Source organism: Bos javanicus, chromosome 20 (genome assembly GCF_032452875.1).
Source record: "Bos javanicus breed banteng chromosome 20, ARS-OSU_banteng_1.0, whole genome shotgun sequence".
NCBI lineage: Eukaryota > Metazoa > Chordata > Mammalia > Artiodactyla > Bovidae > Bos > Bos javanicus.
This window is the reverse complement of record NC_083887.1, coordinates 41,138,619-41,156,872: the sequence shown is the minus strand read 5'-3', so window position 1 is coordinate 41,156,872 and position 18,254 is coordinate 41,138,619. Positions and strand designations below refer to the sequence as shown.

The window sequence follows — 18,254 nt, the reverse complement described above, 5'->3', positions numbered from 1 at the left end:
TCAGGAACAACTGAAAAGCAAAGGCCATTAATGCTTTTCTGTCTCATAAATTAGAATAACAAAAGTCATGTTTAATATACACAGATATAAAGACGTTGCTAAAGTTTGAGCTTATTCATGCTTATGGGTCAATGTGTTAAAGATAAAATAAGCTGTTAAAAGAAAGAATGAACATGCAACAGATGCAACAAATGAATAAACACTGAATAGCTGAAAGCAATTGAAAAACTACAATGGCTGCTTTGAAAACAGACTTGAAATAGTTTTATATAAGTTTAAATACAATGAATAAATTACAAGGTTAGAGACTGTATGAAATTATTTTTCATTTCAGCAGAAAGCAGCTGAATACATTTAAAATCTAATACAAGCATAACACATGTAGACTAACACCAGAGAATTTTTAGTCCTTGTAACTTTTATTTCAAGTGTAAGTCTACATAAGGAAAACAAAACTATACAAAAGTAAAAAAACTCTGTAAACACACCTGTCTTTACCTCCCTCTTTCTTATCATCTCCCTCTTTGCTCTTGCTCTTCTCGTGTTCAGACAAGCTGTCTGAAACAAGTTTTAAAGCACGTTCAGTGATTGAAACAATTTTCTGAACCGCCTGTAATTCCTCTTCAGTTGGATAAATGGTAGCATGCTTTGTCATTACATAACGGTCATCAGATGAGTCAGGACGACGTAAGGGCTGGAGATGGGGGAAAAAAAGATAACTCTGTTAAAAAAATGTTTTCCAAGCAAAAGTAAACTATTATTTTTCAACTACACATACGCTTGTTGCATTTTTCAATAAGAAAGCCAGTTACACTGAATGTCCATTTAAAGCTATCTTCCCTTTTTTTTTCCCATTTTGGTAAAAACAAAAATGTCAACTGTAGAAAGGTACAGTATCGAAAGCGAGTATGTAAGTATGTATGTTATGCACTCAAAACAAGTTATAATACGTACCATTTAAAATTATGAAAATATATTTTATACAACTTTAAAACCAGTTCTCAAATGTTTTGCTTTTAACAAAACAGATTTTACAAACGCTTATTCTATGGAAAGACAAATGAGAAAGAATAGGTTAAAGAGCAGGAATTTAGACTGTTTCCTTCTAAGTGTTCTCTGGAAAACCAGAACAAAGAAAAAAAATAATCTTATCTTCTATAGTCTGAACTTATATGAAATGCTCCTCATAAGCCAGGTATCTTTTATCTAGCTTCTACAGAACGCAGACTCTCAAGATGCACCTCTTTTCTACAGTTCTCCTAATACATCCACTGCGTGTTATCTCCAACCATTTACCTACCCCTTATGTGTTAGTTGCTCAGTTGTGTCCAACTCTGTGACCCCGTGGATTCTACCTACCCTTATCGCGCACTTAAATTTAGAAATAGTGGTAGGTTTTGAAGGCTAAAGATTTGAAAAAAGGACTCTAAACCATACATAATGGGAAGAGAGAAATAATTCTGAAGCCAAAGCAACAGACTTCAAAATTAGTTGTTCTTGATAATCTAAAGAACAAAGGTAAAAAAAACTCTTAAGATCTGCTTCCTTAGTTTATACTGAAAATAAGAAAGATTCATGGAAATTCTACAATGTCCTTATACATAAGGACACGAGTTGAGAAAGTATAATAAAAGGAGAGAAAATTCTAAATCAGATGAAAAACACTGAGATTTGGATATTATTAAGTCTAAAAATTAGCTCTTCAAACTGTTATTTTCTAATGCTAAACCAGTCTTACACTTTCACTGTCTATGTAAACAAAGTGGACACTCACTGCAGGCCCCTGTGGCTGAGGAGGCATGCCTGGTCGGACTCCCAGAAGGCCTAGTGGGCCCGGGGGACCATGAGGATAGCCTCCATCAGGCATTCGGCGGCGATCATCCCAATGATGCTGTTCTTCCTCCATTCTTCTCCAGTACATGTCCTCTTCGTAACGTCTGAAACATAAAGAATGATACTGTAAGCCACTTCGAAAAATATACCCCCAGAATTTACATCAATAATTATATAGAAAGCAATAAAAAATCCCAATCAGTCTAGCTAACACCTTTCTTTCCCCCTCTGTATCGGATTACATTTGCTTTCATCAATTAGTGAATGAAAGTGAATCCCAGTGAACAGATGAGAAAACAAAGATAAAAGCAAAACAAAATTTCACAGTCTGAAGACAGAGTTGAAAAAACAAACACGAGAAACCTCACAGTTCATTCCAACTTCTCCCTCTTTACAGTAGAGACTGTAAACTTAAACGCCTACCTCATGTGGCCCGACTAATAGTGTGTGTGTGAAAGACCCAAAGGATACATTCAGTAATTTTCCTCATGTCTTCAAAGAAATGTGCTATTTTTTTTGTGAGAGAACTTCTTAAGACAACCTTTAATCTCATCTGATACAGAGAGAGACAAAGACATTTTTCTACAATGAGGAAAAATAACAGGGATAAATGGCAAGTCACATCCCATCTCACTTTTGGGGACATGCTAAGGATGATGGGAAGTATGGTAAAGAAGGAAAGCACATGCTCTGGCTAGACAAGAGGGCCACACAGCTATTAATTACTGTCACAAGGGAATACCAGATGGTTATCCTAAGGTCAACTAGGACTTTTGTGAAATCTCATGGTCTTTAAATGCTGATTCATGTTGGTGTCCAAAAAATACTATGGGCACCAAATAAAACACCCACGGGCTGAACTTGGTGGGCAGTTAGCATGTAGCCTGTTTTAATGGTCAATATTTTTGGAATCTAATTTTTCACCACATGACTCTCCCCCTCTCAGTTCTATCTTTGCCTTCAGCTTCAAACTAGGATACTAATAATTCCCCAGGCAGTCGTGTCTTTATAGCAAATTTTTGTTAACAATAAATTTTTACTAGACAAATTCATTTAATACAAAATGTAAGAAAGAAGTATGCTTCTCAAGTAGTACTGTAGAAACCATCAATTTCTTCAGGTCAGGAATAAGCAGTGCTTTCTGGGTCATCCAATTTAGGACAGATAGAATCATACTTCTAATTTTATTCAGGTCATGAGAGAAAATGAATAACAACAGCTTGAAGGCTCTGGAAAACCATGTTCATTCTAGTTTTGAATATTCTATTATTACTAATGATGTTTAGCTTACATAAGGGCATATTTAAATACTGATTCTTTACCAATTCATACTGGGTAAACATAGTATACTATAGTGCCTAACACACTATATGCTACTTCCTGGCATACAGTAAGTCCTTAATAAATATTTGATATAGCAGTAAAAGAGAAAATAACTGCATAATCTAAGTATAGAGAAAAATTGCCAGTGCATTACAAAGACAGAAATTTCATAAGAACAAAGTTAAATTTAAATACATAAAAAATAAAAATTGATACATAAACAACAGTAAAGATTAAAGACAACATGTTAATGGGTTAATAGCTATAAGAAGTGTCTGTACAAATCTGTTAACAGGTAAGTTAACAAATGAATAGGCAATTCACCACAAAAGAAATTTAAGTGATTAAGCATGAAATAAAAATTTAATTTGCCAGCAATACAAACTTGAAATAAAACTGGCTTTCATGTTTCTATTTTTCACAGGCAGATATTTTAATAAATTATAGGAGCATCCCTCAAAGTGTGGCCTGGGTAGTCTAGGTAGTCCTTGAGACACCTTCAGGGGGATTCATAATATCAACTGCTACTGCTGCTAAGTCGCTTCAGTTGTGCCCGACTCTGTGTGACCCCATAGACGGCAGCCCACCAGGCTCCACCGTCCCTGGGATTCTCCAGGCAAGAACACTGGAGTGGGTTGCCATTTCTTTCTCCATCATAATATCAAAGTTACTCTCAAAATAATATTTGCCTTCTCTATTCTCTTTCTCCTATGAGTCTACAGTGGAGTTATCCAGAGGCAAAACGTGTTATCACAACCTGTTGAGTACAGAAGCAGAAAGAGAATCAGGCTGCCTTAAGCTAGACATTAAAGAGATCTGCAAAAATGTAAAACAATGTCATTTTTATGGAGGAAAAACAATTATTTATAGTTAGCATATTATATTTACCATTATTATATTAATAAATACACCTGATTTAATATAATTATTAATATTTAACTACATTTAAACAAATACAAAGTTATATAAAAATAAGTTCATAAATACTAAAACTTCTCAGTTTTCATTTCTAATACAATGTTGACAGCCTATAACCTACATACACAAGAACTCTTCAGAATCTTCAATAATTATTGAGTTATTACAATATTGTAAAATAATCAGCCTCCAATTAAAATAAATAAATTTATATTAAAAAATAATTATTGAGTTATAAAAGATCCTGAGACCAAAAGGTTTGAGGATCACTAAGTTAAACTATCTAGCACAGGCAAAAGTACAGGTATCTGTCAAACATTTTTGCTTCTGGGATTTGATTAATGTCAACTGATAGTGATTTATGCAATAATATTGCCTCAAGGTTGGTCAATGTAATAATAACAATAGGGAAATACTATTAAAAAAACTCTAAATACCTAAAAATATATGCAACAGGTTATAAAGAAAATACTACATCTTCACAAAAAAGTATTACATACCCATGGAAAATAATTTTAGCTTTTTAAACAAATTGGTATGTAAAGGAAAAAAAGTGTGTTACAAAAACTTGTACACAAACACTTATGGCAGCAGTATTCATAACCCAAAAGTGGAAATAACACAAATGTCCATCAATTGATAAACAAACAAATAAAATGTGACACATTTATGTAATGAAATATTATGCATGCATAAAAAATAAAGTACTGATATATGCAATAACATGCATGAACCTTGAAAACATCATGCTAAGTGAAAAGTAGCCAGACACAAAAGTCAATATGTTTTATGATTCCATTTATATGAAATCTCCAGTACAGGCAATCTAATAAGATGTTTATTAGTGGTTGCCCAGGAGTAGAGGGAGGAGTTGGTGGGGAAATAGATATTGATTGCTAAATGGGTTTGTGGTTTCTTTTGTGGGTCATAAAAATGTTATAAAATTGACTGTGCTGGTAACTGCACAACTCTGTGAATAAAACCAACGAATTGTGCCACTTAAAGATATGTCAGTTTTATATCAATAAAACTAAACATTTTTGTATCTATTGAACATATTTTCTCATTTATCCTTTCCTGTAGCCTCCAAAGTTTTTAAAACAAACTCCACACATTATTAATGTCTAGAATCTACTCAATCTTATATTTAGGATATTTTTTATCATGTAACCAAATGCTCTATTTTGCTTATTTTAAATTGAGGCATTTATTTATGATATTAAACTATTTATGTATTTAAATATATAAAAGATATTATTTCCAAAATAAGTCCTAATACCAAGGACATGGTCAAATATCGGAATAGCCAGTAACTTAACTTTAATGCATTTCTTTCCTAGACCTAGTTGTCTCCCTCACAAGTGAAAACTAAAAATATTTCAAATAAATTGGATTGCTCTGAATGGGACTCTCATACTCAGAACAGCTAAGTTTCTTAGAAAGTCTAAACCACCTATGATGGTACTAAAAGTTAAAAATACTACCTCATTTCCATTCTCCAGCGTTCTTCCTCTTCTCTTCTTCGCCAGTACTCCTCTTTCTGCATTTGCTTTCTCATTTTCTCTTCTTGAATCTTTCTTGCTCTAATACTGGGCTTTACTTCTACTTGCAAATCTGGATTTACTTTTTTCTGTTAACATAGATAAGATGTCTGAAAAACCAGCAATCCTTCCAACAATCTACACATATCTTAAATCATACAATCCCATATATTCTTTCATCAGAGGCTTTTATTTGCAAATTATAAGAGTAAATGTAGTAAAATAAGTTGAATCAGAGAAAAACTCAAAATACATTCATAAACATTCTTTCTTCCTTCCCATCCCCAAAATTCTTTGTTCTTCTAGTATGCAAAAAGTACTTAATTTAGTGTTAACCAATAAAAGAAAGCCTTAGGAGACTGATGGGTATTTAGTATTCCTTTGTTTGTTTGTATATAAATGTTTCTAGATATCTGAGTGTGGGGTTAAAAACTTTTTTTCATATAGAAGTATTACTGCCCCTTAACAAATTATTTTTAATCTCCACCACTTCTGTGTTTAGAAAACATGAATCTAGTGCCTAAGTCCAATCTAATTAAAAACTTTAAATACAGTATTTAGATTTAACTTATTACTTGGAAGTGTTTTCAATGAAGAATTCCTCATCTCAAAATTCACTTTAATGCAAATTCTGCCAAGATAAAGGAAATTGGAGACCTGACATTTCTTTCAAACACTTCCTTTGAAGCAACTATTTTTACATGATTACTTGATCCAAGTAATGTCAGTTTTATTTTGCCACTAGAAATAATGAAAAATGACTACACTGCTTCTTCTTAAGTATAACAAAAGTGATAGGTACTCAGTTGTGTCCAATTCTGTGACCCCAAGGACTGTAGCCCATAAGGCTCCTCTGTCCATGGAATTCTTTGGCAAGAACAATGGAGTAGGCTGCCATGCCCTTCTCCAGGAAATCTTTCAGACCCAGGGATCGGACTTGGGTCTCCTGCATTGTAGGCAGATTCTTTACCATCTGAGGCACCAGGGAAAGCCCTAAGTATAACTAATCAATAAAAACTAAACATCTGACTCTCTAAGTGAGACATGACATGCCAATCTTAGAGTGGGAGTTCATGGACTTAGGGAGTTATATTTAGATGCTTTATTTTTGCATCTAGAATGTTCCAAGCTATATAAAAAGAGAAAGAGAAAAATAGCTGAAATTTTCCTCACTTTATATTGAAGTCTGTGTCTTCGTCCTTTTAAATGCATCTCCTTAGCATTGGGATCATTAAAGCTGCACTCGCATAATTTGCAATGGAATCTAATCACTTTTCCTTCATCATTTCGTACCTTGATGTCAGGGGAAAAAAAAAAGTCAAGAAATCACAACAGGAATGTCACAGGTGAAGATTTCAATTATAAACCCATCTCATGAGTTGTAAATAACTTTCAGAATTTGAAGTTAGAAAAGGGGGAAGGAGCAATGTCTATACTTTTTAAAGAGGATAATCTACAGAAATGAACAGGGTTAGAATTTTTAACTGTACAATGCAAGATGTGTTACTATGTATTTGGCTCTTATAGTTAAACTTCCTCTATATGTAAACATTTAGATTTTAATGCAATAGACACCTTCAATTATTGAAAAAATATTTATTGAATACCTGCTCCTGCCAGGTACTGTTCTTGGAAATGGAGCTAAAGATGATTAAAGGCATTATTCTCATTTATTTCTACAAAGCCCAAGACTTTATACATGTACAACTTTATTGAAAACCAATGTCGATTTTTTTCTAACTGCACAACCAGTTAGGAAGACAAGTAGACTAGAATGCTATTAAAAGCTATTAAAACTTCAGCAAGTTTTAAAGATTGGTTCTAAACACAATCCTCTGAAGTTAAGATTACCTAACCAGTATTACTGGTGATTAAGTATTCTGGCCAGATGTTCTGGCTGTACTTTTTTTTGAGACAACCAAGTCTTAATAACAGCTAAAGGTTTATTATTTATTTAGAAGTTTATTAACCTTTGAATGTCTTTTTTTTTTTGCCTGGCAAAAAAAATCCTGGCATTGTGGAATCTTAGTTCCCTGACCAGGGATGAAACCCAAGCCCAATGAAGTGGAAGCAAGGAGCCCTAACCACTGGACTGCCAGGAAATTCCCAAGACCTGTAACTTTAAATTAAAACTGCATGCGAATGACTTATAAACTACACAGCCCAGTTTTCCATCTTGTAAACAAAGAATTCAAGAAGTAATTTTTCTTGATGGAAAAGGATGAAGGAACAAATAAATATTTGCCAAAAATCCACAATATGCTAGGCACTGTGCTTAGGTACTTTATTTGATCTAAGCTTCACATCTTCACTGGGAGATACCCAAATTTTACAGATGTAGACACGGAAATTTAGAGAACTTGTTCTGTTCAACTGTTCTATAATACAGCAAAAGCAGAATAGGGCTACACCACTGTATGTTTGTCTTTCCACTAACAGCAAATATCTATCAAGTCCCTTCTGATACTTCCTTATCCTCCATTTACTAAGTTATTTTGTAAAACAGGAATAGTTTTCTAATCAGCTTGAGAAATCAAATAAATAGTCATCTGTTAAATCAGCAATCTAAATTTTACACACAAAACTGTTCAGAAAGAAGTATTTGCTTTCTTTGTCATTTCTGCTGTTCACATTTTTTTTTTTTACTTTTTATGTTCAGCACAGTAGAAGGGTTATGTTAAAAGAAGGCCTGCCAAATGAACAGAAAGTTACTTTACATACTACAGTGATGGTGTCAGCAGGGAAAGAGAAAAGTTAACAAAAAAATTGTGATGTCACTTAGGCAAGCTCAAAGGGTAGGCTTAAAAAAAAACAACACAAAACCTTCAACAAAGATCCCTTCAATATCCCTTTATAAGTAATCTAAACCTAAAATATAATTAAATTTTACATGTAAAGCACACTTGTGACAAAGTGACACACGTCTTTCCTATCTAATCTCACAACAGGAGTATTCTCAAATCAATACCTCCTCCACATAATCATGGCCCACTGGCTGCACGTCGCTCTGCAAAGCAGCAAGAGACGCAGGTGTGACTGGTTCTGACACTGTGTCTGGCTTTACTTCTGGAATTGGTACAGAAGTGACAGGGGTGTTTTTAACACATTCAGTTCCTTTTAAGTCTTCTGTTTTACTTCCTGTTGACTGCAGCTTATTACCACCTAGAACATAAAAGAATTACAGTAATTTTAATATTCTTCTTGTATAATGTATGAACTGATACTAGATCTCTAGATCAAGTTCTGATCTTTCCTACCAACAAACTCCTGCTTGACATACAATAGATGAGAATTTTGAAGAACCATAGAAACCATTTGGTTTTTTTATGCTATTAATGAAATACATGTCTCAATCTCCCCATTCTTTCTCTCATAATATTCAGTGGTCCTCTCTGTCCTCACCATGGCTCTTATAACATCAAGTACCTAAAAAGTAAAGAGCAAGTACCTGAAATAGTAGTGTCTAAGCCTAAATCACTGCAGATGGTGATTGCAGCCATGAAATTAAAAGACACTTACTCCTTGAAAGGAAAAGTTATGACCAACCTAGACAGCATATTAAAAAGCAGAGATGTTACTTTGCCAAAAAAGGTCTATCTAGTCAAGGCTATGGTTTTTCCAGTGGTCATGTATGGATGTAAGAGTTGGACTGTGAAGAAAGCTGAGTGTCAAAGAATTGACGCTTTTGAACCATTGTGCTGGAGAAGACTCTTCAGAGTCCCTTGGACTGCAAAGAGGTCCAACCCGTCCATCCTAAAGGAGATCAGTCCTGGGTGATGCTGAAGCTGAAACGCCAGTATTTTGGCCACCTCATGTGAAGAATTGACTCATTGGAAAAGACCCTGATGCTGGGAAGGATTGGAGGCAAGAGGAGAAGGGGACGACAGAGGATGAGATGGCTAGATGGCATCACTGACTCAATGGACATGAGTTTGAGTGAACTCCAGGAGTTGGTGATGGACAGGGAGGCCTGGCGTGCTGCGATTCATGGGGTTGCAGAGTCAGACACGACTGAGCGACTGAACTGAAGCCTAAATCATGCTTAAATATCCCTTTGCCATGGAACTGGGCACCATCCTAAGTTCTAGTAACATAATAATACAGTGTGGTTGTCTTTGAGGTGTCAATAATTTAAGGTCAGGTATGGATGTGAGAGTTGGACTATAAAGAAAGCTGAGCACCAAAGAATTGATGCTTTTGAACTGTGGTGTTGGAGAAAACTCTTGAGACTCCCTTGGACTGCAAGGAGATCCAACCAGTCCATCCTAAAGGAGTTCAGTCCTGGGTGTTCATGGAAGGACTGATGTTGAAGCTGAAACTCCAATACTTTGGCCACCTGATGAGAAGAGTTGACTCATTTGAAAAGACCCTGATGCTGGGAAAGATTGAGGGCAGGAGGAAAAGGGGACGACGGAGGATAAGATGGTTGGAGGGCATCACTGACTCAATGGACATGGGTTTGGGTGGACTCTGGGAGTTGGTGATGGACAGGGGGGCCTGGCGTGCTGCAGTTCATGGGGTCGCAGAGTCGGACATGACTGAGCGACTGAACTGACTGACACATTATTATAGTACAATGTGTTAACAGAGTATTTTGGGAATGTAAATGAAAGGAGCCACTACCCTTTAACCTGATCCAGTTAGGAATAGCTTCAGCAAGTATGACACCAGGGCTGGGCTTAAGAGTGCTAAGTATGAACTGGTCAGGCAGAAAAAAAGAGAACCATATCTAAACAGAAAGAACAGTATGCACACGTAAAATACAAAAACATGGAGTTAAAAAGATTATGGTAACAGAACTGAAAGAGACAATGTGTACCTCAATGTTCACTGCAGCACTGTTTACAATAGCTAGGACATGGAAGCAACCTAGATGTCCACTGGCAGACGAATGGATAAGAAAGCTGTAGTATATATACACAATGGAGTATTACTCAGCTATTAAAAAGAAAACATTTGAATCCGTTCTAATGACATGGATGAAATTGGAGCCTATTATGCAGAGTGAAGTACGTCAGAAAGAAAAACACCAATACAGCATATTAACGCATATATATGGAATTTAGAAAGATGGTAACGATGCCCCTATATGCAAGAGAGCAAAAGAGACACAGATATAAAGATCAGACTTTTGGACTCTGTGGGAGAAAGTGAGGGTGGGACGATTTGCGAGAACAGCATTGAAACAAGTATATTACCATATGTGAAACAGATCACCAGTCCAAGTTTGATGCATGAAACAGGGCACTCAAAGCTGGTACACTGGGACAACCCTGAGGGAAGGAATGGGATGGGGAGGAAGGTGGGAGGGGGAATTCAGGATGGGGGACACATGTACACCCATGGTTGATTCATGTCAATGTATGGCAAAAATCACCACAATATTGTAAAGTAATTAGCCTCCAATTAAAATAAACAAATAAAAATAATAAAAAAGACAGTGGTAAATTAAAAAAAGACTTGGTAATTCAATAGGACTTATCACCAAGGTACAGGGCTTCCCTGGTGGCTCAGATGGTGAAGAATCTGCCTGCAATGAGGAGGCCTGGGTTCAATCCCTGGGTTGGGAAGATCCACTGGAGGAGGGAATGGCAACCCTCTCCAGTATTCTTGCCTGGAGAATCCCACGGACAGAGGAGCCTGGCAGGCTACAGTCCATGAGGTCACAAAGAGTCTGACACAACTAAGTGATGACTTAAGCACAGTACTGAGGTAGAGGTAATGATAACCGAGGTAGAGGTTAATTTGTGAAAGGACTTGAATGACATCATTAAGGAATACAGACATTTTTCTTATATGCAAGGGGAAGGCCACAGAAATTTTTTAAATGGGAAAGTAACACAATTTGATAAATATTTTTTTATAAAATAAAAGTGTTACAGAAACTGGATGCAGTAAGAGACAAAGCACTGAAGAAGCTTTGAAGGCCTAAAAACAAAGCAGAGGCTATGAAGAGAAAAAGACACTTTTTGGAGAATATTGTGACAGAACCAAACGATTAGAAACAACTGGAAGAGGCAATAAGTAAGAAAAAATGTCAGTGGACTTTTTCATGTGAAAAAGCAGCAGTTTTATGAGATTATTCACAGTACTCTTGTGATGAGATAAAATGTTAGAAATAGACATTAACAGGCATCAACAGAACCATACAGATAATGACCAGGAAATACCTAAAATATGGTTCTAGAACTCAGGTGGGCGTTCTGAATTTGCCCAAACGATTTTAAAGTTACTGCATACACAGTGGAACAGATAAGACCACTCATGAATACTAAGTGAGTGAGATGAGAGTCAGAATCAGAATCTTAGCAATACTACCAGCTAATGAACATGAGAGCCAGAGAACCAATAAAGAGATCTGAGGAAGGAGTCAGTGGACCCAAAATAGAGAGATAGAGACATAACTAAAGCTTTAAGGTATAGCAGTCAACTGTTTCAAGTGTTAGAGAGGTCAACAGGATAACATAAAACTGGCCATTCAATGTGGCAAGTAGGTTTTTGGTGATTTCAGAAAAGGGTAGAGTTGAAATACTATAAGAGATTGAGGACTGGATAGGAAGTAGAGAAAGTAAGAATTAGGTTAACAGCCTGAGGAATAGTAAAATAACTACATATATATATATATATATATTTTTTTTTTTTTTACATATTTAAGTCTATGGCTGAAGAAAACGGAACTAAAAAAATTTCAAGAAAAAAAATACAGATATGTAATTAAATAAGGTCCCAGAAAAGAAGACAACTGTGTAAGTAGAACAGCTAGTCCTGGAGTGGAGGAAAAATACCACTTGAACAGAGTTAGAAGGAACACAAAATCTTCAGTACTTGCCAACAAAGTTTATTTTGGGTGTAGATGTTTTCTTGGCAGCCATATTTGCAGGCACTGCTGATACTTTAGTGTTGGCTGTGCTATTAAGAGACGAGTTTCCTGTAGTTGTAAGACCTTTCACTGAAGAAGTTGCAATTGATGAAGTATTCACAGTACAATTGCTTGCTGCAATGCTTGAAGGAGAGGCAGTTGGCTTTGAAGCAGATACAGCTGTTGAAGAAGTAGCTTGGCTAACAACGTTTGGTTCTGTTGAAGGAATGGGTTTACCAAGTTTTGTGTGTAATTTAACCACCTACAAAATAAAAGCGTATTTATCTGTCAGAAAACTCAAGAGAATGTAGATTTTTTTTAAAAAAGTTTGCCTAAAAGACCCTATAAAATGAAAATCTTAACCATATTTTTCTTTGTTGTATTTTTTTCTCTTATACATTTTTAAATAAAAACTCATTACTTTCAAAACAATCTGTGTGAAACAGATTCAGATACATATTACAGCTATCACTTGGTGAGGAAATGACATGCATACCAACCTATACTTAAGCATAACAGAAGGCAGAAAACAACTACATGATTCAATTTCAGTTGGTGGGAGAAAAACGACCGAGTTCAATTTTAAGACGGGTCACCAGTCTTTCCTTCCTTAAGCAATGACTATTTGACGTCACCTTTATACATACATTAGGCATGTAATACCCTCAAAAATTTTCAAATTTTGAAACCTCCTTTACTTTACCCCCAACCCCCACCAAAAATGGAAAAGAAAAGAGAGTTAAGACATAAGGATGTGTGGGAAAAAAAACACCTACTTTCTGATGCTTAGCACCACGAATGTGGGCAGCATATGCATCTGCTCCTGTACAAGACACATCACAGAGCTCACAACGTAGCTGATTTTGAGTCCCACGAGTAGAGCTGTTGCTGCTGCTGGTATTCTGTGAGGCTTTCAATGCGGCTTCTTTTTTTTTATGTTTCTGCCCTTCTAAATGTTCTTTATAAGTCTGTCTCAAACAAAAAGAATAATTTTGCTTCACTACTTTTCTATCTACATTATTTGCAATGATTCATTCCAATCTCTAATACTCATTACAATCTCAGCACTACACCATTTTAAAAGCAACGGAACCAGGAGCATGTGGCTTCCCTACATACAGGATGTATTTGTGGTTCTCTGTACCCTGGTGGCTCAGAGGTTAAAGCATCTGCCTGCAATGCAGGAGACCTGGGTTCTATCCCTGGGTCGGGAAGATCCCCTGGAGAAGGAAATGGCAACCCACTCCAGTGTTCTTGCCTGGAGAATCCCATGGATGGAGGAGCCTGGTGGGCTACAGTCCATGGGGTCGCAAAGAGTTGGACACAACTGAGCAAATAGTCTCTCTTGTACCTTGTTTACCAAGAACACACTTACCTAACACTTTAATTAACAAAGGACTTTCACACATAGCCAAAATATCAATATAAGTTAACTGCTCTCAGTTTGAAAGAATTTGAATCTTTTAGTGCTTATGTATAATGTTTGGTAGAGACTAATAAGAGGGATCATTCCAAAAGAAATTATTTAATTACAGGATTATGAGGAGGGAGGAAAAATGTATCTGCCACATGAGAAGAAAAAACAATGTTACTACATGGTAACAAGACTCTTTATAAACAGGTATGATTTTACTTATAAAACTGGCTTAGAAGTCAGTTGGATCTGAGAAAATTCAAGAATGCATTTTCACAATTTGTGTTAGAATCCATTCCACCCTGAACAAAAGTATATTAACTGCCAGAATTGTATCCCTTTTGAAGGAAAAATAATAATATTGTAATACTAGCCACCAAAATAGTGCAAGTATATATTAAAAATTGTCTTCAATGTCAATGACTGAGGAAGGCAGTTTTATAAAAATGCAAGGAGGTCAATAAGGACCTTGAGTGGGGCCAGTTTATTATTTCCTATTTTAAAAAAATTTATACACACATATGATGAGCATAAAATTGCATAGATAGCATAGAATATCAGAGTTGAATGGGACTCTAGAGGTCACCTAAAATGATTTTCTAAGTTTGAAACAAGAAAATCCTTTCTCAAAATGAAATCTTATGCACAAGTAAGGAAAGTAAGGAAAGTTACTGTTTTTCAAACAAAAGAGGAAGACCTAAGACCTAGCCATCTGATTCTCTTCTCACCATCTGCAGCAGTCTAAAGTGGCTTCGTGAAGCAGTGTGAACCTCAATTATTTAGGGACAAGTGCCTATTACAGAAGTGAGGAAACAAAAGCCCAGACAATTGACTTAGTCTCCAACTTGCCCAAGACCACAAATTAAGTCACAGACACAGGACTGTTGGGAAGCGCAGTGCAAAATAGCCATGTAGGAGAAGGTTCTTGGGAAAATGGCGGAGGGCCAGAAGTACCCCAGCTTTGCGTGCTGCTGGCTGAAAAACATCTCCTGCCTTTAGCTATGCTCAGCACCAAGATTTAATAATAAACATTAAAGATGTTGCTTGAGAAAACGGGTTATGGGCTAAACACATGGGTCACTTAGAACACGCTGCCCTTGAAATATTGTATACTGATTATGTCTTAACCCCATACGTGCTCTGCTGGCCGTATACTCTAAGCTCTTTGTTCCTGCTTCTATAAAAAGGCTTAACTGCAGAAATAAACTTGTCAGTCCTTGCAAGAGACTGTCCAAGTGTCATTCTTTCAGGTTCATCGTTTCCAAGTCCCAGGGAGAAAATCCCCACACAGGATTGAAACAATGGCCTCTCATACTGGAACCAATTTAGTCTCCTTTCTTATATCTACACTAGTCTCTAACTCACCATCTCATTCATACAGTATTTTTCTCCATAGGTTCATTAACCCCTTATGGCACTGCCTCTGACTTAACAGAGGTACTCTTGGCCTGTTTTCTTGTGTAACCATCCAGCTCCCCCAAATCAATGGTCAGCCTTGCATATATATGCTGATTCTAAATGCTATTAACTTATCACCCTAAAGCTATGTGCTAACCTTTTATATGTTACCACATAGTCAAGTCTCTTAACATTTGTAATTGCCACCACATCATCATTCACCCTAAACAGTCATTACTGAGTAGGATACACTCCTCAATACTAAAGCCAATATTCTTGTTCCCTTTCATGTTTAGTGCTGGGTTGCTGCAAACATTCCCCATGTCTCCTCTCCCCCAAGCATGTTATCACAATGAAACTGTTTTCTACCAAACTTAAAATAGGAAAAAAAAAGGTCTTATCTTAACAGCCACATATATTAAACTAGTCTCTAATTTGGTATAACTCAGAGAATGCTGACAATTGAAAATAACTCCCAAATTCTATACTGAAAAGCAGACAGAACTGATCTAGTAAATTTAAAAGAATGTACACAGGTTGGGAAAGGGTGATATATGATGTAACTGGAAGAAACCACTGAAGACTCAAAATCTGATCTTTTCAAATACTATGCCTTTTGTGCCAAAATGCTTACCAAATTTTTAGATAAACACTAGACACTCTTAAAGAAAGTAGTAACAAATAAAGTTGGGAAGGGAGTTGAACTCACTGGACTTCATAAACAGATTCTTCCCTAAATCACTTATTTCATGTTTAGCAACAGCAAGAAAATAACAAAAAACAACAACAAAAAAAAACAGAATAAAGGAATAAAGGTTCTGCATGCTTCTTTAGCTGATATTTTTGAAAAAGACACTTTCCTACAGCTTTCTTATTCCCAAAGTCCCTACAGCCTCATGGAGGAAATAAGTATATAGAAACAAGTAACATTCTATAAAGCATATACAAAAGTCAGTCTCATGAAAAATGTTATCCTAAAATTATAGATTATTAAAATAGCTTAAGGATTTTTAATACTAGAGAAAGGCAACTTCTGCTCTTTATATCTGACAAAGTCTTCTCTTCTCATCTCATCATGTCAGTGTATAAAACTTAACTATCTCTATGGTCATCCTTTTTCAACTACAAAATTCTACTCATACACTCAATATGGACCTTGAAGAACTAAGAAAATCAATATCCAATTGTCTTAAGTTCAAGAATTTTGCATAAAAGGCTTAAAAAATAAGTCATAAATGCCAAAAAAGAAATAAAAATACAATCTTACTCCCAAATCCCAACTAATCTGAATATAAAACTTTTAAGCTAAATTAAAAATTTTATTTAAAGAGAAATATCCTTCCTAAAGAAAAGCTCAATTTTTCCACTTTTTAATAACATTCATAATTATTTTTACTGTATTTTTCTTAGAATTCTTGTATGTCAATACAAAAACCTTTAAAAAAAAAATGGCCATTTGATGAAATATGTACATGTTAACTAAAAGCTAGCAGGAAAGAAAAACATAAACTTTCTTTGTAGGCATAAGAATTATAATAATCAATCATACTTAACTATCAAGGACAACCACTGAAGATTTACGGTGAAGCATACAACATACACACCTGTGGTCCAGCACAGCTGATCTTACAGACATCACAATAGTGAATCTGGGGTGGTTTGGGAGGCTGTTTTGGTTTCAGTTGTTTATTTTGGAATGGTGCTTTTTTAGTAAAGGTGGTCCCTGTCCAGGCAGCTGTTGCAGCAGCCGCCGCCGCCGCTGCCGCTGCCTGCTTCTGTTGCTGCTGCTGCTGTTGGTAGTAGGAGGATGCAGCTGAATACACTGCTGCTTCATAACCTGAATAAGATGTACCTTACAAATAAAATCAAACAAAGATTATGTTACATACCTGTAAAAGGCCAAGAAAGATGATGGGAATTTAATCCCAATAAATTCTGCTTAAAAAGATAGGTTTACATGTGCGTATTTACGAATAAATTGTATCTCACAAAACCTAAGAAAAATGTTACTTATCCTTCTTTTAATGTAAGTCAACCAACCAAGTATTTACACAATACATGCCAGGTGTTAGGATAAGATTTGGTCACTGCTTTCAAGAAGGCTTATAGTACTGCTGGAAGGCTGTGATAGAATGTCTGATAAACTTACGTGGTTATGGAACTGTTATACAGTATTTTCCCCAAGCAGAATTCCCCTGAATACAATTAAGAAAGTGCTGGGTTTGAGGAAAAGTCTGAAGTAGAATACAGAAAGGAAAAAAAACAAAGTCATGAAAGTAAGACTATACGTGCTTGGTGGTTTAGAGGATAAAAGATATGAAAGAGGAAATTACACAAAGATGACACCAAGATTTTGAATCCCAGTGACTGACTGAAGGGGTTGTACAGTCAATAAAAGTAAGGAGCTGATAGAAACTGGTTTGGAGAGGTAAGGTGACTAAAGCTTGGCCAAAGTCTGCAATATGGAATTGTAGTTCTAATGAGTATCAGGACAACAAAAGACAAGATTTGAAATAAAGAACCAAAGACATTGGTTCTCATCTTCCAAAAGGTGAAAAAGCACTGAATTTTCTGGTTAAATGTATCAATTCTATCCTTCCATTGTTCAAAGTCTTTGATGAATAAGCACATTAAGCTAGCTACATATATAATATTTACAAGCTGTTTGTGTGCAGGGATTTATAGATTTAAAAATCTATAAAGGCTTTACATGTGACAAAGTTGCTGATTTTATTTATAACCCTGTGTTAAAACTGGAAAACTTACTGTTTCTTAAACTAAGATCCCTGGAAATCTGTTGGATTCCCTAATTGTCATCCTTTCCCCTGAAGAGGAAATGAGTAGGTCAAAAGTTAAGGCTCAAGAGAGATTCCTAGTTGCTATGACAGCATAGAAGAACTATTTAAACTGAACTTTTTGATATTTCAAATGCAAACTGCTATACTGAGAAGTAAAGATTTATGACCCA

The 18,254-nt window shown here is 35.8% G+C and overlaps 1 protein-coding gene across 4 annotated transcripts in view; it reads right to left on the bottom strand.

Annotated features, from left to right (window-relative positions):
- Positions 1–18,254, bottom strand: part of ZFR (zinc finger RNA binding protein) — an 83,525-nt gene that overhangs the window by 27,830 nt on the left and 37,441 nt on the right. For all 4 annotated transcript variants that reach the window (XM_061393791.1, XM_061393793.1, XM_061393789.1 and 1 more), the window contains 8 exons: positions 16,891–17,138; positions 13,251–13,442; positions 12,445–12,736; positions 8,584–8,777; positions 6,789–6,908; positions 5,559–5,704; positions 1,775–1,937; positions 489–694 (listed from right to left, as the gene is read on the bottom strand). In XM_061393791.1, the coding sequence (XP_061249775.1) occupies positions 489–694; positions 1,775–1,937; positions 5,559–5,704; positions 6,789–6,908; positions 8,584–8,777; positions 12,445–12,736; positions 13,251–13,442; positions 16,891–17,138 (1,561 nt within the window). The remainder of the gene's footprint in view (positions 1–488; positions 695–1,774; positions 1,938–5,558; positions 5,705–6,788; positions 6,909–8,583; positions 8,778–12,444; positions 12,737–13,250; positions 13,443–16,890; positions 17,139–18,254) is intronic.